General features: G+C 36.9%; 1 protein-coding gene across 5 annotated transcripts in view; it reads right to left on the bottom strand.

Annotated features, from left to right (window-relative positions):
• The window catches only part of LOC145675705 (uncharacterized), a 110,771-nt gene that overhangs the window by 18,343 nt on the left and 67,109 nt on the right, over positions 1-25,319 (bottom strand). For 3 of the 5 annotated variants that reach the window (XM_081746317.1, XM_081746321.1, XM_081746320.1), the window contains exons 6-7: positions 24,015-24,176; positions 2,968-3,351 (exon numbers count right to left, since the gene is read on the bottom strand). In XM_081746317.1, the coding sequence (XP_081602443.1) occupies positions 3,071-3,351; positions 24,015-24,176 (443 nt within the window). In that variant the 3' untranslated portion in view covers positions 2,968-3,070. Of the gene's footprint in view, positions 1-2,967; positions 3,352-24,014; positions 24,177-25,319 lie in introns of those variants that run through there. The other 2 variants (XM_081746319.1, XM_081746318.1) reach the window with 2 other exon arrangements.

Here is a 25,319-nt window from a genome sequence, read left to right on the forward strand (position 1 = left end):
TTTTGAAACCTAAACGACCAATTGAAAAAAAAAAATGCAAAATGAAGATAAATAAGAAGAAAACCAAAGGGATAAAGTGTACAAAAGCAGGACAGGAAGAGGTAAACGTATAGCTAGATGGAGAGAAAATCGAAGACGTTAAGACGTTTTCCTATTTAGGAAGTCTAATATCCTCGGGCGGAAGAAATGAAAAAGACGTAAATTCCAGAATAGGACAGACTAAACAAGCATTCAATAGGAAAAGAGAACTGCTAACATCAAGAAATGTGTCGTTGGACGTTCGAAAACGATTTATTAAGACTCTGGTATGGAGTGTGGCGCTTTTCGGATCAGAGACGTGGACATTGAGGAAAGCTGAAATATCCACGCTGGAAGCATTTGAAATGTGGTGTTGGCGCAGAATGCTACACTTATCATGGACCGAAAGGAAAAGGAATGATGACGTATCTAAAGGAAGCTAATGAAGAACGACAGATCGTGAAGATAACAGGAAAAAGAAGAAACAGCATGCTTGGCCATTTTACTCGACCATTTTAATTCCGATTGGATCACTGTGTTGCTAGAGGGAAGGGCAGAAGGAAAACCAGGAAGACGACCAAGGAAAGAATATCTGGATGCAGTTACGAAGAAGAGGCCTTATCAAAGTATAAAACAGCTCTCCCAAGGGAGATAAAGTTTTAAAATTTCCATTTTGTCCACCAGCCTATGGTTGAGAAGACGACTCGTTTAAAGCACGGCGTGACGATTAAAAAATTGTTAGTCTCTTTCCCAGAAAGCACGTGAAGTGAATATTTCTGTTTTTTGTATTTTAATTTTATCCTTTTACTAATTATCAGTTTTGTTTGGGAATGTTCTCATAACAGTAGACCAATTCTCCTGTTCCGTTAACTCTAATAATTTTTACAGTGATGTTCGCAACTCAAGGTAATTCTCATTGCATGACAGTGCCACTTACCAATTTAAATTTTAATTTTAACCGTAACTTTTTCTGAGAAATTTTTGAGTAATTTTCCATTTCCTTATTTATCTTTTCAGAGGCTTAATTTTTAATTTTAATCTACTTAAATCTGTGGATTATTATAAAGATATGTAATAACATGATATACTTAAATACAATAACTTGATATAATTAGTCACAATTATGTAATCAGTCAGGACATAAATAAGCAATGGTGATTTTGTGCCAGTGTAGAAATTGTGGGAGCAGTAAGAGAAACATTGGCGTCAATAGCATATAAACTTTAGGGAGGACCGACCACTGGGGGTACTTAGGTGTGTGGAATACTCCCTAGGAAAGCGAGTGGTCCTCCCCTGTGGAAAAATAATTAGAACATAAGTCTTCGTACATTGCATTTTAAAGCAGTTTTGACAAACAAAGCGAACAAAAGCCTTAAAATTTTTTTTTTATTTTTAGCTTTGAGAGTACAGATTTTTTTCTTCGAAAATATGGTACTAAAAAACACACACACTTTACAGTTTGTTTACTCAAACAGTAAAATCCAACCTTGTTTTACAATATTAGTTGAACTTAAATTATACCAAGTGTATGTCAAAAACAAAATAATGATAAAAAGTAATGAAGTAAGTAATCAGAAAAAGTTTTGAAAACAAGTTTTAGGCCTACAAGCCTAAACTAAATGAGGTTCAATGATGCATAGTTTTTCTTGTTTTCTGTTAAAAGCTAAATTTAAATTGCTTTGCTGCTCGCTATCTAAACCAAAACGGTTTGTTACTTCACAGTGTACTCCACCTTCATAGGACCAAAAACTGACAACCTCTTTTCACAACTGGAAACTAACTTTTGTGCTACTTTCATATCTTTTTTTTTTTTTTTTGTAAACGTAGCAAACTGCTACATGCTTGAGCCCCTTTTGGATCATAGTCGACCTAACATGCTTGAAATATTGGGGAGGGGGGGGGGGACGAAAACCATTTTACAAATGTTCGGGGGCATATGTTCTCGGTGAGAAACACCCATAATTATTACCTTTTAGACAATTTTGTGTTCTCACGTTTATTTCACAGGGAAACTATAACTAAAACGACTAAGTAAAAAGTTATATTGATTAAAATAATCCACAAATAATAACATATTCGCCATGATACAAGGCTAGATTTCCTGATTTTTTTTTTTTTTTTTTTTATTGCTGTGTGTTGGTGTTGCTTCTTTTGGAAGAACAACCGCAGCCAGAGGGTCATGCTAGAGGGTTACGCTGATCATGAAATATGCTGTTATTGAGGGTACCCAGTGCAAAAAATAAATCCAAAAACAGGCGGCAAAAATCTACAGTTTTAATGAAAATAAAATTAAATTTATTTCAGATCTATGATAATTTTACATATTTGTTCTCTTGTAAAATCAAAATCTTTACATATAATTAGAAAAATAAAACTAAAAAAAACTAAAACAAAATTTAACTATTTAAATATTCATTTCTCAAAAGAAAAAACAAAGGTATTCAAAAAATAGAAATAATTGCACGTGTATACATGTTACAATAATCTTTTGTTAACCATAACACAACATAAATCACATTTTTTTAAAAAAATAAATTAAATAAAAAAAACTTAAAGCAGGTACGTACATCCTATAAAATATAACAATAGCGTAACCAATGGTCATTCTGATCTAAGGAACTTGTTTGTCCAAATAAATAAATAAATAAATACTAATTCTAAAGACACAATCAAAACAACCTTATTTCAGGAAACGGAAATAAAATAAAATAAAAAAATAAATAAATAATATTTTCTTTTAAGGTCTTTTCTCTTTCTTTTAACGTTGAAGGTGTATTTACAAAAGACAATTCACTCAATCTCTGACGATCTCTATAACTCAAGGAAATAAAAAAAAAAAAAAAAAAAATTTATTTCTTTCAAAAATAAGATTCTTACTTAACAGAGCAACTACAATTGTCTTATTTTCGTTTCCCACTTCATGCTGTTATTTCATTAGAAAAGCAGTGAAAAATAATAGAAAAGCAAGTACTACTAGGCCACTAGTCTTTTTATTTCTTATCGAAAGAATTCACCAAATGCCATGCAAAGCGAAACTAAGTCTAACTTAAATCTATGGCACAAGCGAGGAAACAAAGGAAATAAAAACGTGAAGCAAAAAGCTGACAGCTATGTAGATGAAAAGAACACGTAAGATAAGCTCTCGATAACTTTCGCTTTCTACTGGTGTTTGATCATCTACGATTTCACTTCCATCTATTTCAGAGCTTCCATTCTCATGCAGATTGTTTTTGTCAGTGGTTATCATTCTGTTTTCATCATTGAGTAACCGATCAGGTATTATTAAGCTACATTTGTTAGTTTCCACCTCAGCAGAAAAGTCAGTATGCATCCCTGAAAGCAGCACATGCAAAAGATTAAACTTAAACTGTTAAATTTATTCACTATGTCTACTTAAATTGAATATACAAAAAGTCAGTGTTCAGTGTTATAACTCCTGAACTAGACTGTAGAATCATTTGATCATGCATTTTACGGAACTAAAATGCATTGTGTAATTATAAAATTTTTAAAGAGAAAAGGAAATTGTATTGTATGTACACTCATGTCCAAAATGATTGTCGCATATCTATAACTGTCTTCTTGTATGAATATAATGTGAAAATGATTTTGCAGGGTACTTTTAAAACAGATACTATGTGTATAATCGGAAAATGTATATTTGTGGTAAATTTCATAGGAAAAGAATTACAAATACGAAAATTAGAGTGAGTAGAACAAAATGTTACTAAATGGAGAAGAAAGTTTTATTTTCGTTTTATTGTTCCTATTTACTGCTCTTTTGACATGAAATTTGCTACATACATGTCTTTGCCAATTATACATATATTAACATTATAAGAAATACCGGGCGAACTCGTTATCAAATTATATTCTCACAACACATTTATAGACATGCGACAATAATTTTGGACATGAGTGTACCTAGTAAGATTTTTATTTTACAATTAATATATCACAGAACATATTCTATGAGATTCCACTAAGCAAAGTAAGTACACCGAATTAATTAATTTAGAAATTATTTAGAGTTCTATTTTTCCTCTCATTAACATTTCGAAGAACATTTTTGGTAATGTACCGTGTCCACAAACTTCTGTTACCGTTACAATGACCTATAGCGCGTAAATGATATGAGATAGAGACATTCGCTTTTTTGCAACGTGTTTTACATCTCTCAAACATTTATGTACTATTATGTTAAATGTTTGCAACGTACTCTACACATATCTCCAAGTTTGCTTTCCTCTCTTCGCAGATTGTAATTTGAACGACATAGATGATAGCACAGAAGGCGCAATGTATGTGGTGGTATGCTGAGTCTGAGACAAGTAAATGTTCAGCGAAAATTCCGCCGGCAGTATGGAACCCCCACGAAAGGCATCTATAACTAGATGGGGCGCGGAAGTTTTACAGACAAGTAACGTAATGGACATGCCACGGAGTGGATGGTTTGGTGTGAAGCAAGCAATACTGTACAACAACTTGAAAGTTGCATTTCAACGCAGCCCGCAGAAATCGATCTGTCGTGCGTCACGGGAATCGCATGTACCGAAATCAATCATCCATAAGGTCCCCCATAAGCAGTTACATCTTCGTGGCTACAAAGTGCACCTTACGCTAGGTTAGGAGCCAAATAATTTACCTCGGTGTGATGAATTTGCTGGTTCCATGCTGGACTCAACCGAACATGGCAATCACGACAGAACTGATGAAGCCATGTTCTTTATGTCTGAACATGTCAACCGCCATAATGTTCGGATATCGGGTTCTGAACATCCGCACGTCATTCATGAATATGTTCGAGCTAGCCTAAAATTTAACATGTGATATGTTCCTAAGCATGATAAAGAACCAGTTTTCTTTGCTGAGAATACAATTACAGGATTGGCTTACAAGACATCCTTCATGATTATCTACTCCCTCACGAGTTGGAACTGCAGCCAAACACCATATTCCAACATGATGGAGCACCTCTCACTTGTCTACATTTGAATTGCCGTTTCCCTGGGAGGTGGATTGGTCGTGATGGACCAACTGCCTGGCCCCCACGCTCCCCTCCCTTGATATCACCGACTTGGACTCTTTCCTTCGGGGATATCTCAAAGATCGTGCTTATGACACTCCTGTCCCAGATCTTGTCGCACTTCGTGCACGGATTGCTGTTCTCGAAAACGTTGACGCTGCTATGCTGTAGCGTGTATGGATGGAGCTCAATATCGTTTCGACATCCTGAGGGCAACTAAAGGGGCACAAGGGGCACATGTGGGAGAGTTGTAATTGGCAATTACTCTGAGAGATGTAGAACACTGCAAAAAAGCACGTCTTTATCTCATGTAAGTTATGAACTATGTTTCATTGCAACGGTAGCAGGACTTTTGTGGACACCCTTTATATTACATGATTCACACTGATATTCCGGAATTGATTTCCCTGAATTATGCAATTGAATAAGTAAGATTTTTCTGACGCGCCACACGGCGAACACTATCATTTATGCTTACGTTTAGAAAAAAAAAATTAATTGACCTGCACAATCCTCATAACCTTTAAGATTATTTTCTTATGTAATCACTTGAGTCAAACTTCCTATATTTGGAATGCCATAAAAACTAGTAACAAACAACAATTGTACACTAACGATATCATTAATATCTCAGCACTCTGAATGCACACATAATAAACAAGTAAACATATATCATAATGTTGTCTTTAATTATTTACAACCAACAAAACTAAGCAACAAATTTACTTATTTTCTTCTGTAACATTTGAATTTTTTTAGTTAATTTGTTTTTCTTTCAAAGCTTGAAATTTAAACATCTTTCGGTGCTCATCGCTCAACTTTATATCTAAAGACAAGTTTCCTTTTTCAACCTCTTTCATATGTATTTCTTGAATTCTATTATGAAAATTTTTGAGGAAACATGCAATGTTTTGTACATGGAACTGCCTGTAAAAGCCTGCCAGATTTTGACAGGTATTATACAGGCACCTGTTTTGGCGAAAACACATGTAAAAAATATATTACAGGCACATTGTCTTCAGGTGATATGCATGTCAAAAAAGAATTGAACTTCTGTTGGAAATGTTGCACGGAAACACGCGTTGTACAGAGCCTGTACATTAAAATGAGAACATGCGATGTACACGTAGTCACTCACATGCAAGTAAATGGAGGGAATATGTGCATGTAAAGTACCTTGAATGGATTGTTGATAACATTCGCAATACAATAAGAATGAAAAGTACAAGGAAGTTGCCTGTTTATCAACATGTAATATACATGTGTGACATTCACATTACATGTAAATACCGTGTATTAGCGTATAGCATGGAAAACGCATGATGTAAGATATGTTATTTTACATTTATCATTTTCGTGTACATGCGAAGTGTGTAACTCCCCTACGTGCAGTGTGCAGGCAATGTACAGGTGAACAGGAACATGCAATGATCATGATTGCCAATAAATGGATTAAACAGATACGTGTGGTGAACAAGGTGGATTGGAGCTAAACATTCACGTTATAGGCATAGGAGACATGCAATATTCAGGCACAAGTCTCCAATTCGACATTCGCTATGCAAAATCCTGACACATGTATAATACATGGGATTACAACTTTATACAATGCCTGTATTATCTTCGTGTACATGCGAAGTGTGAACCCATCTATATGCAATGTACAGGCAATGTGCAGGTAAATGGAAAATGCAATGATCATGGGTTAAACAGGTGCATGCAATGAATAAGGTTGATTAGAGTGAATCATTAATGTTACAGGTGTAGGAAACATGTAATATTCAGGCACCAAGTCTCCAGTTTGCCATGCACATATGCAAGGTTCTGACACATGTATAGTACATTGGAATAGAATTGGACACATTGCCTGTAACATGCAAAGTGTGAACTCACCTACATGCAGTGTAAAGGCAATGTACAGATGAATGGGAACATGCAATGATCATGACTGCCAATAAATGGATTTAAAAAATACGTGTAGTGAGTAAATAGCTTAAACAGGTAAATGCGATGGACAAGGTTGATTAGAGTGAAACATTCACGTTATAGGCGTAGGAAACATGCAATATTCAGACATTAAGTCTCCACTTTGACATGCCCATTGAGTTGATTTTGAGTTTAACGTCCCGTTCAGCAGCGAGGCTACATGAGACGTGGACCTACTGATTAACGTGGAATCCGAACCACATGAGCTCCCGCCGGGAATCGAACCCGGATCTCCTACGCCATAGGCGCGTACGCTAACCGCTTAGCCACGAAAGAGCTCTTTGAAATGCACATATGCAAGGTGCTGACACATATATACAAAGGCGTGCGCAGACCCTTAGATTAGATGGATCAAATAGAAGTATTACTCCTTAAAGTATGCAGCCTATATTGTAGTAATCGGGTTTGAATTTTACACATTTTATATACATGAAACGTACATGTCTTATGCGTGTCCAACAGCTGTTACACGCAAATTTCATGTACACTTAATGCGATGTACTTTACATGTATAATTCGCTAACACGCCCACTAATTTGCTAACACCTGTATTTCACATGTATTTAACATGTCAATTACATTTTTATCAAATGAAAAGCAGCTGTCGTCAGATCCTCATGAGGTAACGTATATGTCAACTACATGGAATATGCCGGTTACGTACATGTCTTTCCACTCTCTACATGTTGTTTACACGCATTTTTCACGTTGCAAGGTTGCAAATCTATCAACATGAAAACTACCTGTTTCCGTGCAATAAACATGCAATGATCGTGAAAAAAATCCATACCTGTCTCATGCGTTTAAAAGTGTTCCATTTTCAGGCGCATGTACAGGCGCCTGTAAACCACCTGTATTTTCTGTCTGGGTTTATCTTGACTCTTTGAGCTATTCTCCGTATCTACTGTGGGCACCTAAAAAATCCCCGACTCTTCTGTTAAACATAACAGATTTCCTTGACTCTGTAACGGCCCCATACCACATGACGTAACGGCCAAATTTGTAGGCTGAGCCACTCCACGCCATCTGTTAGCGACTGGTGGAACTACGTCCAGCCTAACGACGAACGCGTCGCCCTATCGCTAACCGTTGTATCGGGAGCTTTCTAGACCAAGTGGCCGTCACACCTTTTAATCAGGTGACTCCCCAGTTCGCCTCACGACGCTCGGTGGACGCCGAAAATTGGGAAGCACCGGCTGGTAATCGAACCCGGGACCACGCGGACATGCATCCAACGCTCTAACTACTAGACTACGCTGTCCCACCGTCCCTGACTCTCAGTATATTTTAAAAGATATCCCTGACTTCCACGATCAGTGTGAATCCTATATTAGGTACTAAATAAATTTACTATAAGTAGAACAAAATATTCCTTTCCACTTGAAATGTTTAAGATTATGCCCGGCCAACCACCGTACAGAGGAAAACTTTGAAACACTCGCTATAATATTTTAAGATATACAATTGTCTTTCCATTTGAAGAATTATTTATAAGTTATAAAACTGAATACCGATTTTTGGTACGCTAGATAAACATATGATACAAACTAGAATTGTAGAAACTATTCCAAACTTCGAGTGTAAATTTCTTTTTCGGGTTGCATAGAAATGGTAAACCCTCGCAATATGGAACTTGCTGGGATTACAGACGAAGGTCCTAAGTTTTGCGTGACACTTCAATGTTTCAATGATTGAATTAATGAGAGTCAAAGATTAAAATGTGATTTTTATCTTATGGGATTTCAATGTTAAATTCGGTTATGACATACAACTTAAAAAAAAAAAAAAAACTCTACAAATTGGCATATTTACATAACTTACGATGTGAAACAACGTGGTAATGAGGAATGTGTTGAATTGTAACCTTTGACTTCTAGCATATCATCTGTGACTTTTGTTGAAACATCATTTATTTTACCAAGTTCCGGCAATAAACCAATTCAACCGAACAAATTGTGCTTCAATATATTTAATATGCAAAAACATCTTCCCAAGATTAGTCTAAGCCTAATAATTCGATCATCATAAAGAAATAAAGAAAAAAAATATCAAAGGTCACAAAGCTTATGTGTCGTAGTTCAGGTACTGAGAAAAACACCAATATATTCGACTGAGGTACCAATAAATTGATTACGTATGAGTATTAAACTAAAACATAAGTCTTCTGTTTCATGAGCTGAACACTGTTATTCCTGACCCTGACACTGTTATTTCTTCTAGGTCACCCATGACTCTGATTGAAAAAATGAAATGAAATGAAATCTTTGAGTTTTACGTCCCACGGTTATGCCGGTTAGGCTAATGGAGACGGTGATGATGAGAAATGAATGAAATGGTGGAATGAAGAAAGTGGGAGGAAACGGGAGAACCCCGAGAAAACCCACGCACACGGTGTTTGTCCACCACAAAGTTCACTTGGCGGGAGCTGAGATCGAACCCGGGACCCCAAGCCCAGAGGTGAACGCTCTACCATTGAGCCATGACTCTGATTGAAATTACACAAATTCAACAGCTTACAGTATAAACACAATTCAATCAGGATCATGTATTTCAACATACAGATGAAGGACCAATCCACAGTTTATTGTAAACCTGAGAATAAGGTCACCAGCGACAGACGTGATCACGGAACTTTTGTGTCCTATTTTAGGTACTGAAAAATACAACATACTCGACCGACGGTGCAATAAATTAATTATGTATGATGGTTGAATTTAAAAATAAAATTTCCATTTCTTCAATTGCAAACGTGACCTTTGGCCTCTACAGGTCACCTGTGATATTTGTTCGAACACCACAGCTTAGCGTATACAGACACTTTAATCAGACAACATGTAACATACAGATAAAAAGTCTATCCAAGATTGGTCTAAACCTAAAAGGTCAGCAATAACAAACGAAATTAAATTAAATTATATCTTAGAGTTTTACGGTTATACCGCATACGCTAAAGGAGACGGTGATGATGAGAAATGGTGAAATGAAGTAGAAGGAAATGGGAGAACCCCACAAAATCCCGCACACAGTGTTTGTCCATCACAAAGTCCACTTGGCGCGAGCTGGGATCGAAGCAATGACCTCATGCACCAAAGGTGAACGCTCTACCACTGAGCCATTGCGACCCCAACAACTAAAGAATTCAAAGGTCATGAAGCAAACGTGTCCTACTTTAGGTACTGAAAAATACCAATTTACTCGATTGACGGAACAATAAATTGACAATATATGAAGGCTGAATTAAAAAATAAAATTTCCATCAGTTGAATTGAGAACTGTTATCCGTGACCTATACTAAGTCACATGTGAATACTAAAATCAACGAATTACTATAAAAAAATAATTCATTCGAATAAAATTGCAACTTGAAATTGAAGTACTTTTGAGAATTGAAACTGATGATACATTTCAAAGGATTGATACAACAATGCAATTGATTTATGGGAGGCTTATGTGAAAAAATAAATAATTACCATAAAAATTTAAATAAAAATTTAAAAGAGTATTGGAATGACCGACGACTCATTAGAAACTTGAACATAGGACAACGAGTGAAGTTGCGCATCAATGAAGGAGAAACCAATAGTCTGGAGATTGGAAGAGAAGTCAGACAAGGATGTAGTTTGTCGCCCCAATTATTCAACATTTACGGTTAATGTTTAATGAAGGAAGCATTAATGCGAATTGAGGATTTCAAGATTGGAGGGCAGATCATTAACAAGATCAGGTATGCAGATGACACGGTTACTATAGCTAGAATCAAAGAAGGACTACAGGAGATGATTGACAAAATAGTTGACACAGGGAAACAATATGGAATGGAAATTAACATCGAAAAATCGAAAGTCATAAGAATATCCCGTGGAAATGCGCCCTCATGTGTCGAAGTAGAACAAAGAGAACTTGAAGAGGTCGATAATTTCAAGTATGTGCCAAGTATCTTGAGGAGAGACGCTTACTGTACCAAAGAGATCAATCAGGTGAAGAATTGCCACATAGTGAAAGTAGCATTGAACAAGAAAAGATCACTCTTAACAAGTAGGCTTAATATTGGACTTAAGAAGTTGGTCAAGTGCTATATATGGAGCATAGGACTGTATGGTCTGGACATTTGGAAATTACGGAAGTTAGAGAAAAAATATTTAGAGAGCTTCGAAATGTGGTGTTGGAGAAATATGAAGAAGATAAAATGGACAGAGAGCAACCAACGAAGATGTTTTTAAACGGATACGAGAGAAGAGGACACTTGAAGCCAGGATCCTCCAATTGGATTTGACACATCTTGGAAATAAATTGTCTTATTCATATATTCATACCGCCATAGAAAGAAAGATGGAAGGAAAGCGAGGAATAGGAAGAAGAAGAACAAAAGTAATCAATGATTTGAGAAATAGAAGAAATTATTGGGAGTTAAAGGAAGCTGGGAAAAACCTTTCCAGGCGTAAATCTAAAATTAAAAACACATCAGTCCCAGGACCTGCCGAAAGGCAGAATACTTAATAATAACTTAAATGTGCATCGTCTTTGCGTCGATGTCTGAACAGGAATATTTGATCCTGGCAGCGTGTACTGTTTTGAAACTAAGATAAAGCAGAAAAAACAACTTCGGTAAAAACAATGCATCCTTCCGTGCATTGGTCGGTGATACACCTTATCGTTTGTATATCCTACTTCAGTCTACAGCATAACTTTTATCTGTTTCTCCAATCACCTTCAACTCGTCTGGTGTAGTGCTGTTAAAAGTAGAATAATACATTTTTATTCAAATACTCGAACAATGCATTCTTCGAATCTTTGTTATTAGAATAATTTTAACAGCACTACTCTGGTGTATTGGACTCACATCAACGGTTCTTTTGTTTTACGTAAAAGGATGCGTTAGTGACATTCGAATAATGTAGTCGGATAGAAACAGTGATGCGGTTGAGGTTACTTCGTATTCGTCAATCTATATATTAAAATGCTAGGTTTACCTATTTGTGGCCAAGAAAAGTTTATATGCTTGTAGTCAATTCTTTCAACAACGATATCTCGGAAACCATAAGTTCTAGAAAGATGCCGTTTTCACCGATCGATTCCAAATTTTGTGTAGATTGTTCAATTCTAATGTAATATTTTAAAAATGACCTTATTTTTTATTACATTTTTTCGAGGTTTTTAAGGGAAGTACTGAAATTTTAAAACGTAAAACATCATATCCTACGAGTTATACATTCCAACACCACAAATTTGTATACGGGGTTAGTACACTTCTCCGGCGTTTGTTTCATGGCCAAATGATAATGAGAAACGAAGAATAACCATTTCTCCAGTCTAAGATGAATCTTTACTGTTTGGAGTGTTTTGCCCAATGAACGCCACATATCACTGACATTATAATTAATTGTATGTGTAATGTATTCGCTTATTACATACTGCATGCAAGAAGAAAGAAAATACTGATCATACTGAGCCAACCGGAAGTAGGCTCAAATATTGCAAACCGTGCGAGATATTGAAAAAATAATCGAAAAAATGTCCTCTTCATATATCCTTTGACGATTTTTTTTTTAAATTAAGGTGCCCTTACTTGTGTCTATAAAAGGACATGAGGAATGACAAGCAGATTCATGCTCATACGTGAATGAACGCTGCGAAGAGAGCACAGGTTCAGCTAGTGATTATTGAGTTTAAATGTGACTCTGAGCAAACAAGAATTATCATAAAATATCATTTAATCTTTCTCCATTCATACGAACTTTTAATTTTATTACATGACAAAATTTATAGTTTATCAAAGGAATAACGTGCCTATTTATTGAATAATTCATTGTCAATAGCTACTAGGTAACACGAACACGAAGAAAGACATTTGAACAATGATAAAAAAAAAAAAAAAAATCACAACTTGTTCTTCTTCATAGCCAGTTTAGAAAGAACTACATCCATCTCCACCGGAAACACTAAACGTGAAGTTATTCTTTCTGTGTTTCGTTCTCCTAGAAAGTGTATCTGTCGTCGAAGTATTTCTCTTAACATCACAAGAAGTTCGTTAAATAGAATGCTGCATATACTGGAGGTTAGAGCGTACAGAATGAAGATAGTACATAAGTTATAGGAATATAATTATAGTGAAAGAGTATTCTTTTGCAACTGGTTTGTCGACAAGCTGAATGAAAAATATTTGTGCATCGTTACCAAATTATGTCTGTTTTTTTAAATTTTATTTTTTTTAATGGAACTGTCTTCATCTTATGCTTTGTTCTGGAGCAACAACTCTCCACTTGAAAGAGAGGGTGTCTATCGGTCACAAAAGTCAAGAAAAAGTCACGAAATTTAGCTTTTTGGTCACGATTTTTTTTTATCTGTACAAATGTAAGTAAAAACTGGAAAATGTTGTTCTATAAAACATGAAAATTCATCACCAAAGATGTCTGTGGTCGGCTTTAGACGCTACCAAATCGCTAAGAAAGCACGCTTCTACTGCATTCATGAAAATTCGGCCTAATTTGCATCCAAATTCCCTCTTGAGATGTTATGAAATTTTATGGTTTGGTAAAGAAAAGATCACGAAATTTCATTTTGGAGTTCTAGTAGACATCCTGAAAGAGTACAATGTTCTACTAACCAAAGAGGTATGGATGGGGCTAACAGTAAATTGAGAGCTTAGGTAGTTTTTCTTTGAAGACCACATCAGCCAAATTCAGGGATGTAATGGAGTGTGTACGCGAGTATACGGCGTATACCCACCTAAATTTTTTATAGTCCCGCGTATACTCACATTAAATTTACGAAAGAACGACCGTACATTGGGGTGTGTACACGCCAAGTAGTCTTGCGTATACACTATACTTTTGAAAACGATTAAGCGTATACCTAGACAAAATTGCAGTATTACACCACTGGCCAAACTGCATATCGAAATATGCTGAGTGTTTCCTTTTCCCTGAATTGATTACTTAAATCTTGACTCAAATAATGATTTATGGATCCCACAAAAACCACGATTGAAACACGTTTCAATCGATGAACATGTTATGCAATGTTTCCCTATAAACAGAGTCCTAGGCTATCCTGAAATCAATAAATAGTTGACGTACAGTGCTGAAAATGTTTCTGAACTTTTGTTTGTTTCTTTACAGGATGAGATTGTTAGCCTCACTCCAAACCCCGAAACTGGAGGATTACCCCTTGTCCTCTGTCTCCAACAGCTATTCAATATATTCGCGTCTAACCTCTATATAGTGGTCTTCTCGTCGATCCGCAACCTGAGTACGCGCCATGCCGTGGTGAGAGGAAAAATGAAAATGAAATCTTTGAGTTTTACGTCCCACGGTTATGCCGGTTGGACTAAAGGAGACGGTGATGATGAGAGATGAGTGAAATGGTGGAATGAAGAAAGTGGGAGGAAACGGGAGAACCCCGAAAAAACCCACGAGCACGGTGTTTGTCCACCACAAAGTTCACTTGGCGGGGGCTGGGATCGAACCCGGGACCCCAAGCACCAGAGGTGAACGCTCTACCACTGAGCCACCGCGCCCCCCCGTGGTGAGAGGAAAGCACGATAAAAGATTCTCAATACAAAAAGTTGCTGAGGAGCAATTACCAATATCAAGAACATGAAACTAAACCACAAATTTTGAAATATTTCTTTGTAGTCAGGTGATGAACGCGTGTTCTTTCTACGAACGTGGTCCTGGGATAGATTCTTAATTGAGCACAAAGTCTCGGATGAAAATCCAAAGAGTGGTTCGGAACCCATTTGAAGTCAAGCCATGTACCATATTATCTCAAGTGCTGAAAGTAGATGTTATACAGCAATCAATGTAAGACGCTAAAATGAACGAATATAAGACAAACTGCCACTGTGAGTTCAGCTTAAAAATAAATCCTACATATACATAAAATTAAAATAAGTAATTTGTACTGCGTTATCCTAAAATGAAAATTTCGTTCACATTCTGCTCTGTAAAGTGTTCTAATTCCAGAAGTCTTTCAAATCAAAAAAAATAACGAAGGAAAAATAGAGAATTTTAAAACTGGGCATTTCAAATTGATTCCTTTATTTAGATGTTCTGATGTAGATGCCAACATAAAATTCAGAATGTTAACTGAACGTTTTTCCATTTCATTGTTGTTTCATAGCTTGGGAGGTTAGGAAAACTATTATCCCTGATAGTTATATTACATTATAGATTTGATTTTCTGTATTTTTCTTCATCTATAGTAAGAAATTAAATATTTCACTTCACGCATACCTTGAAGATAAGTTTTAATTCACATTTTCTACATTAAATTATTTAAGATCCTGAACTTTCAATCAATGACATAAAATAAAAGTGAAATTTCTATTTGTACTTCTTACGCTTAAACTAAAGGACATGAGTGATTAATGAAAGCGAATGATTATAAGATAATTAGTGGAATGGGTATGTGGAGGATACCTGCGGACATGATGTTCTCCAACACGAACTCGCGTGGTCGAGATCAAACTAAAAAACCCTCGCACTCTCCCACATAACCATTGTGCACCCCAATTACTCACATGTTTCAACAATTAATCACAGTTTTAGAGTGTGTATCTGTCACGAAAGTCAAAAAACAAGTCAAGAAATTTAGCTTTTGGGCCAGGAATATTTTTTTTTTTTTTTAAATCTGTACAAAGATAAGTACAGACTGGAAAACATTGTATAAAACGTCAAAATTCAACACCAAAAGTGTCTATGGTCGGCTTTAGACGCCACCAAATCGCAAGCAAAGCACGCTTCTATGCTTGGAAATTTGGCCTAATTTGTTCTTGAGAATGTTACGAAATTTAATGGTTTGATAAAGAAAAGGTTACGAAAAAGTCACGAAATTTCGTTTTGAAAGTTTAGTAGACACCCTGTAATTTACATGGGAGCATGAGTTAAACACACATTTGTACGACTTGTAAAACTAACTAACTAACTAACTAACTCTATGGCCTATGGAACCCGGAGGTTCAATGCCGCGTTCACAAAAGATCTCCACTGACTTCTATCCTTAGCTAATTGGATCCAGTTCCTACTTTGTATTCCTATCTCTGCGAGATCCATCTTAACATTGTCCTCCCATCTGCGCCTAGGTCTTCCTAATGGTCGTTTTCCGATTGGTCTTCCAGTCAAGACTTTGAAAGCGTTTCTACTTTCTTCCATTCTAGCTACATGACCCGCCCACCTAAGCCTCCTAGACTTGACGACCCTAACAATGTTGGGTAAACCATATAAGTTATGTAATTCCTCGTTATGAAGTTTCCGCCATTCCCCATTCCCGTTCCTCTTGGGTCCGAATATTCGTCTCAGGATCTTGTTCTCAAATACTTTCAGTCTATGTTCTTCCTTCAGAGTAAGTGACCATGTTTCGCAGCCATACAGAACAACAGGCATAATTATCGTTTTGTATATTTTAATCTTCAAATTCCTCGACAGAATTCGCGACGACAAGAGATTTTGAACCGAATAGTAACACGAATTCCCTGCTTTTAGTCGACATTTAATTTCTTCGTGAATATGATGTTTCTCTGTTAATATTGATCCTAGATATTTGAAACTATCCACTTTATCAAAAGTATAATTTAATATTTTAACGCATCCATAATTTGCTGTATTCCGGTCCCGACGCACTTCCATGTATTTAGTTTTCTCTGCATTTACTACTAGACCCATGTCCCTGCAGGCGTTTAATAAGATCTCTGCATTTCTTTCTATTGTTCTCCTATCATCCCCTATTAAATTTACATCATCAGCATATGCCATAACCTGGTGAATACCGTTCAACTCTAGGCCCTGGTTGCTATCTTTGATTTTCCTTATAGCGTATTCCAGAACGAAGTTAAATAATAATGGCGACAACGCATCTCCTTGTTTCAGGCCATTTTCGACGTGAAAGCTCGTGGACAAAAATTTTCCTACCCGTACTTTACTTTGGGATTCATTTAAACATATCTTAATTAATCTAATTAGCTTTCTCGGTATTTCAAGTTCTGTAAGAACGTTGTATAATGTTTCTCTCCTAACCGAGTCGTACGCCTTTCTAAAATCAATAAATAGTTGATGTACCGGGGTATTGTATTCCCACTTTTTTTCGAGTATTTGGCGAATGGTAAATATTTGGTCGATAGTTGATCGATTTCGTCTAAATCCGCACTGATAATCTCCAATAATTTCATCTGCGTATGGGGTCAGTCTTGCTAACAGAATATTTGAAAGGATTTTATAGGATGTTGACAAAAGAGAAATGCCTCGATAATTATTACAGTCAGTTTTGTCGCCTTTCTTGTGAATTGGAACAATGATTGATTCTTTCCACTCTTGTGGCAATTCTTCCTTGTACGACTTGTAAAATTCTTTAAAATTCGAGAATGAGATTATTACCGTATTTTCAGATTACAGGAAATAGTTCCATTGCAAGTGAAAGGAAGGCAGAGAGAGAGAGCGAGAGAGAGAAAAGAAATAAAAGGAAAATGAAAGAAAGAACAAAATAAGGAAAAAAAAGGGGCATCACTCGAATAGTTTTGGGCATACGTTAAATTCTAGTAAGTAACTTACGATATGAACTCTTGAACTCTGAGTTTTACGTTCCACGGTTATGTTAGGTAGGCTAAAGAGACGGTGATGGTGAGAAATGAATGAAATGGTGGGATGAAGAAAGTGGGAGAACACGGAGAAAAAAACACGCATACGGTGTTTGTCCGCCACAAAGTTCACTTGGCGCGAGCTGGGATCGAACCAACGACCTCACACAGCAGAAATAAACGCTCCACCACTGAGCTAATGCGGACCCAACATATGATATGTTTGAAATGTTCAATCATTTCTTCAACTTTATAAACAGTGACCGCTCTTAAAACGAAATATTCAAACCTCGTTCTAAAATGGGTTCGGATTGAGAGTGTAATGTAAGTATACTTTTAATATCAAAAGAAGAAAGAAAGAAAATGGGGTTGATGTATTCTTTTGTTCGTTTTAGTATTCAAAATGCTCAAAATCTTTTTGCCTGCAAGTTTGAAGGTAGGTTGCACAAGGGTAATGTGTACAACTTCCAGGAAGTAATAAGGTTGAAATTGCGTAACCCCAGTATAGTAAAAATATGAAAAAGCAACTATCCTTTCAAAATTGATAATTTGCTCCTTATCGTACTTAGAGCCCACGTACTCTATGGTGGAACTCCTTTTGTTACTTTACAATCAAGGACATACAAGGGAATTTAAAGATTTAGCAAAGAAATCATAAAAAAGGAAGATATAAAGCTTTTTGCATCTCTAGCATAAAATGATATTTTTACATAATAATGACTGAGCTGTTTGGGATGTCATAAAATAACATGTCCTGAAATACAAGTTGCATTTTGTTTGGCGGTTCAAAATCACCAAATACCATATTTATGCGAATCTAAGACGCCCTCAAATTTAACACCCAGCCCCAATTTTTCAAGGGAAAATTAAAAAAAAAAATCCTCGAATGTAAGATGCACCCTTGGCGATGAGAAATGAATGAAATCTTAGGCTAAAGGAGACGGTGATGATGAGAAATGAATGAAATGGTGGAATGAAGAAAGTGGGAGGAAACGGGAGAACCCCGAGAAAACCCACGCACACGGTGTTTGTCCACCACAAAGTTCACTTGGCGGGGGCTGGGATCGAACCCGAGACCCCAAGCACCAGAGGTGAACGCTCTACCACTGAGCCACCGCGGCCTGTACCCTGCTGAAGGTTCATGTGGAAGCATAAACAGCACTTAAACTTCACGTAATTCATGATTTATTCATAATATTTCTGCTACGCACCACTGGTTATCATACATATATGTATATAACAAAAGTTCCTTTTTGCAGATTTCTTAAATCTACACTTTGAATTGCAAAAGTTCGATTTTGGGGGAAGTATGAAGTTAGTTCATGGTGACCCGTTACTGCCATAAAAACTTCGCAATTTTCCGAAAGCCAAAGATAACTTCTTGAATACCAGTTACCGGTCGCATACTTTCCCTTTTTTCTTCCGGAAGTCGTCGAATTCAGTTCCAGGTAACAAAACGAGAGTAATACCCGGAGTTTGTACTTGCACTATACTCACGAATTCTCCTGCGGTTTTAGTGGGGACGCGGTGGCTCAGTGGTAGAGCGTTCACTTCCGGTGCTTGGGGTCCCTGGTTCAATCCCAGCTCGTGCCGTTCTGCATTCCACCATTTCATTCATTTCTCATAATCACCGTCTCCTTTAGCCTAACCGGCATAACCGTGGAACGTAAAACTCAAAAAAATTTCATTTCATTTTTTTCTTCTGCGGTTTTAATACTGTGTATAAACGGCTATGGCGCGTTGCCACATTCTTTGCCCCCCCCCCCCCTTCCCCACTACCGTCGCAGAGACCCTTGCATGGCCGGTTTCACTGCAAAAACACTGCTTTATCGGACCTGTCTGCATCTCGAACATCTGAAAGCGATTTTTAAAGTGGGATGCAGCACCATCAGAAATCACTGACACTGTTTGGGAAATTGTAGACACCTATTTTCACGTATTCAAACCTTTTTCTATAAAATATATTTTCGCTTTTCTTCGAGTATGTTTAGAATCTGTCTATGACTATGAGTACATGAGCCGAATCGTGTGTTTTATCGTCATTTATTACAACAAAACTGTCAATTGTTTCATATTTCGGTGACAACTCTGAATTTCACTTTGCAGAATAACAGTCCAGTTTCCAACGAAATCCACATGAAGTAAAATAGAATTTGTATCTTGAAATTTTATACGGTGGTTTTCGGTAGCAATTGATTCTCTTTGGATTTTCTTGATGTAGTCTTACAGTTAAACCGGCAATGTACGATACGAAAACAGAAAGTGGCACAGTTTTTTTTTTTTTTTTTTTTTTTTTTGTAACGAGATGATTATTCTCCCATATGGCATACGTAACCACTTTCATTTTAATCAGGATCAATAATTAAAGACACCACACTTATTTCTTCCACTCCAGGACATTCACCACATTCTTGAAGAAGACAGGTGTCATTTTCTACGGATCATACTACTAAAGGAAATAGGTCACTCATGACAGCTTCAATACAGGTTGCACCTTTGATTTGTAGCAACGCAGTAGCAGCTAACTTAAAATTTGCACAACACACACACACACACACACACACTTCCCTCTCAGGTTGCGGACTGACACACTTTAGTCGAATACTATAAAATTCCGAGTGACCCATTTTTATGCTGGGATTGTTCTGTTTAAAAATTCAGTGAATTTCTTCGGAACGCGTAAGAAAACGTTTCGATTTTTTTTTTTTTAACTTTTTGTCATTTTTCGATCACTGTAATGACATCGCACTTAATTGAGACTTTGTCTGCAGCATTCCAAATCATACTGAGGTAATAGTTTAGACCTTTTATAGATCATCAGAATTCATTGGATGGCCATTTCAAGTAAACTTAAAATTTGTGTGTTTCGTAATCGTAATTTCCACCTCAGATTACTTCAGTTTAAGAAAACGGAGGAGTAGAGGGTGCTCATTTTACTATTTCAGAGAGCCTCTTTGTTCAAAAATAATAAAAAACCAGCCAAGAAAACCTTTTATTCTTCATTTAATGAATATGAACCACAAACATCATCAAATCATTGCACTTTCATTGTTCCCAGTGTTGCTAACTGTGACATCAAAATTAGCGAAACTTCGCTAACTTTAAAAGGCTCCAGTTAATTCATGAAGCATTGGTCGAGAATGGTATTTAGTGTGTTTATTATTCAGGTAAAGTTGAACCATCTGACAAAATTTCAGAATTTTAAAAAATGGTGTTTTCGAGAAAATGGCGCCCAAAAATGGCGATTTTTGAAAATTTTACAATTTCTCGAATTTTTTGCGACAAAACGGTTGACCACAGAAGCGATACAAATTTTTTTTCGGAAAGCGGGTAACTAGGTCTTACCAACCGTGAAAAGAGAATTTTAAAATTCGAACCGGAAGTGCTCGAAAAAAATTCGCAAACTTCGACTTTGATAAATTGACGTTCATTTGTTAATTTATGTACAAAAAGATACGCATGTGCAAACCAAACTATAATAAAATATAGTTTATTTATATCCCTATGTACATACCACAACAAGAATTATAACTCTACCTGTCTCCATAGTCGAATGGTGAGGCTCCGAAATTGACCATTTTCCATGTCTTCTACAATTCATAAATTGTACTCCCAGTCTTTGATGGCCCATTACTTGGCGGGAAAATTTTTTTCCACAAAACAAAAAAATATGGGTCTCTTAAAAACATGTCTAGTTGCTATAAAAAAGTTTCAACAATATCTGAGATGGTGATGGTACATGCTCTGCCTGAATTGAAATGGAAGGCACCTATTACAATTTAAGGTAGTACGAAATTCACGACGACAAGCAGTCAAATACAATTTCACAACTTCTACAGACCCAACTAAAAACACAGATGTGAAAAGCGCTACCTTGTATCACAAGTAGTTCAATTTCAATCAAAATGTTTCAGTCTCCGCTGACACCTTTATCGAGTACTTCAACATGTTAGTAAGTTGAGGTACATGTGTAGCATCCTGTCTTCCTGTCGAGTCTTACAGAACGGAATGCTGAACACCTTACCTTACGAAACTGTAATGAACAGAGTTTTTTGGGAGAAGTACGATGCAAGTTTATAATCATTCTTTTAACTTGATGCTCTTCTTGTGAATATATATATATAGGGTGTTAATGAACTAAACCGACAAACTGTAAGAGGTGATTCCTCACATCAAAATAAGAGAAAAAGATCACATGGACCTGTGGGGAAAACTGCATAGTTTCAGAGCTAGGGCTGTCCAAAGTCGAAAAAAAGCCAAATTTCAAGAATTCGAGAAACTGTGATGGTGATCCTTATCAGCGTAAAGGAAGTCATGCGTACGCAGTCTAAAAATGCACATTTCGTTAATGTTCAATGGGTTTACAGAGTATTCCCCGAAGGGTGAAATTCCCAGACATGCCATCAACTGAATTTTGAGATATGCTCTGACTTTATGATTGGTTCTAAATAGGTAACTGATAAGTCTTGATAGCAGGAACACGGAATCGTTTGGCGCGATGTCGGAAGTGTTAACCCTGCACCACTCGCACGGTGTTAGGTATCAAGAACCCTCGCGTGGGGTCACAGTGACCCAACTTTATAAGCCTGTTAAACGTATTTTTTGTGTACGAAAATTGTTGCAGTAAACAACTAACTAATTGTTGGCCTTGAAGTAGACAATACAACAGACAGCTAGTAGGGTGGCCGGGTCAGAATTGCCAACTGTCTAGGAGAGCCAAACAAATAATATCCCTCTGGGGTCATATTTACCCCGCGTGAGGGATGCAGGGTGAAGGATCGTCAGCAGCACGGTCTCTCGTACTCCGGAAAACGGATGCTGTGATGTTTTCTTTCATGCTTATAAGTGAAGAACAATTGAAATACACCGTGACGAAATACATTGCATCACACGTTATTATGAACACAAAAATGCATGGAGCTGCCGCTTCCTAAAACTTCCGACTTCTCTCCGAAGCATTAGATGCCCACTGTTGTCAAGGCTTACCTTCTGCCTACTGTGGACCCTCCTTGAATTCAGAGTACATCTGAAAACTCTATTGAGAGGATATCTGAGAATTTTTCCTTTTGGGAATACCCTGTACACCTACTGAAAATCGATAAAATATGTACTTTTGGATTGTGTATGAGGGGCTTCCTTTACGCTGATAAGGACCACCATCCACAGTTTCTGGAATTCGAAATCCTTGCTGAAATTTAGCTTTTTCGAGATTTTGGACAGCCCTAGCTCTAAAATTATGCACTTTTCGCCATAGGTCCATATGAACCTCTTTCTCAAAATAGATGAGAGGAATCACCTCTTATGGTTTGTCGGTATAGTTCATTAACACCATGTATATATATATATAAATGGAATATTTTAGGTCTCACGGTTACGCAATGTAAGCTAAAAGAGACGGTGATGCTGAGAATTAATGAAATGGTAAAATGAAAAACGTGGAAGCAATCGAGGAACCTTGAGAAACCAACGCACGTGGCACTTGACTACCATAAAATCTCTTGGCGTAAGATGATATCCAACTGGAGACCTCATGCACAAGAAGTGAATGCAATTAGCCTATAATAGAAGCTAATTACGATGAATTGTATTGGTATAGATAGGAGGAGGATCCCGTTAGCTCATAATACAAATAGATTCTCATGCACTTATCATTTTGACATAAATTTAGTTGGGGTCTACTACCATTCTAGTCGTCCCCCCCAATTTTAAGATGCCAGAGATGCCCATGCACAGGACGATGTCTCTTGCACACTCACTTAAGACGATCTGCTCCCTGTGTCTATGTGTGTAGCCTTGTAATCCATATGTTGGCGTGTTACAGAATTACTTTTTTTTTTTTTTTTTTTTTTTTTTTTTTTTACCACCTCGTGTAAAAGAGTCGAATAGAGAACCTCCTACTTTTTCCTTTCTTTCTTGAGTTCGGTTAAAAATCTGTGAAGAATATAAAGTTGACTTATCAATTGACATCAACGTGCTGTGAATAAAAATAAAGACGGCGGGCCTTACAAGGAACTAGCTTTCATGTGGTTGATGCATTTCCTTGAAATTGTCTCCCGTTTAGCAGCATTTAGAAGCCATCGACAAAGGTATCAGGTCACACTGAAACTATCTGATTGAAGTTCAACTAATTCGTGATATAAAGTAAGACTGTTCACACCAGTCATTATCCCACTTGAAAATGAACGGATAGTATTGGATAGGAGACAATCAGAATAGTTCGACCGTTCTCTAAGATTTCAGTGTCTTTAATTAAAGTTCTAAATTTTCCTCAGAAAAATTAAATTTGCTAACGTCTGAGACTTCTGATGCCTCTAAATGGGACAACAAAAAGTGTTTCCAAATTACAATGTTACAGAAGTGGAAAAATTTACTTGGTGCTCAATTAAAAGTGCAGCAATAGCCATGTGAAAATACCTGTCAAATTCTGAACCCTTGATGTTAAGTCATGTTCCTTTGTAAAGTTCCCTTCTTCATAAATTCTACAGCAGCTCAAATTCGGAAGTAGAAGAGGAGAGCGAGCCAGTGGTGAGTCACGGAGACGTAACAGTGAAAACTTATCATACTTAACGCGAGAACCTGAAATAAAACTTTTCTTAGATTAACAACTAACACGTAAATACCACACAAGTACCAAATAAGAGATTTACATTGGAAAATGAAGTTCAGGACATCAAAAGAATATTGTTCAAATATTACAAAATATGTATAATACACAACATTGTTACCGAACAGTAAACGAGAATTATGAATGGTGTGAAATAATTAACAAGAAACACACGAAAACTTAAAGAAAGTCAATTAAATGCTGAACTTTCAGTATGTGAACTAAACATAAAACAAATGTCTGTGTTTTACAGGATTGATTTTATTTTTCAGAAATGAAATAATGCTTATGTGTTTAGATATACAGATACTTACCAATTTAGCGGAACCACCTGAAGTTGGAAACAAATTAGATGTCTGGATTGGCAAGTCAGGCAGCGACCACAGAACCGGAGTATTAGAGAAAACTCCGTAGTACATGATGAGCACTAAAACATGTGTGTGCAGTGAATTTCAGCTGACGATGACAGTGTAAAATGGGTGACCTATCTGGTTTCCAAAGAGGGCAAAATTGTTGGCGCTCGATTTTGTGGAGCGAGAGTGATGAAAGTGGCTAGTGTGTTAGGTGTGTCACGAGGGATATTGTCCAAGGTAGTGGTGATCTACAAGACTCACGGCAAAACGAAATCGGCGAAGAGGAATAGGGTTGAAAGAAACCTCTCAGTGACGTGTTCCGCCGAAAATTAAAGCGGATTCTGAATCAGAACCGTCGTGTTGCTGCGGTGCAAGTGACGGGTGATGTCATACTGCACTTCTCGCAGCCTGTGTCGACAAACACAGTCCGCCGCAAGTTACACGAAATGAACAAACGCGATCGGGTTGAACGGACGAAACAGCTGGTAAGAACAATAACGCTTTAGAGCGATGTTAAGGAGCTGCGAACATGCAACATGAACTGTTAACAACTGTAAAATATAATATGGTCGGATTTGTACTCCCTCTCCTTATTTGAAACCACGGACCATGTATATGGGTTGGGGACAACTTGAAACATACGATCCGCAGTATCTCCGACCAACAGTGCAATATGGCGATGGTTCTATGATGTTGTGCGCAGCAATATTATGTGCTGATGCTTACCGGTCGTGTCACTGCCCTTAATTATGTCCTATTTTA

Source organism: Thermobia domestica, chromosome 18 (assembly GCF_964235325.1).
Source record: "Thermobia domestica chromosome 18, izTheDome1.hap1.1, whole genome shotgun sequence".
NCBI lineage: Eukaryota > Metazoa > Arthropoda > Insecta > Zygentoma > Lepismatidae > Thermobia > Thermobia domestica.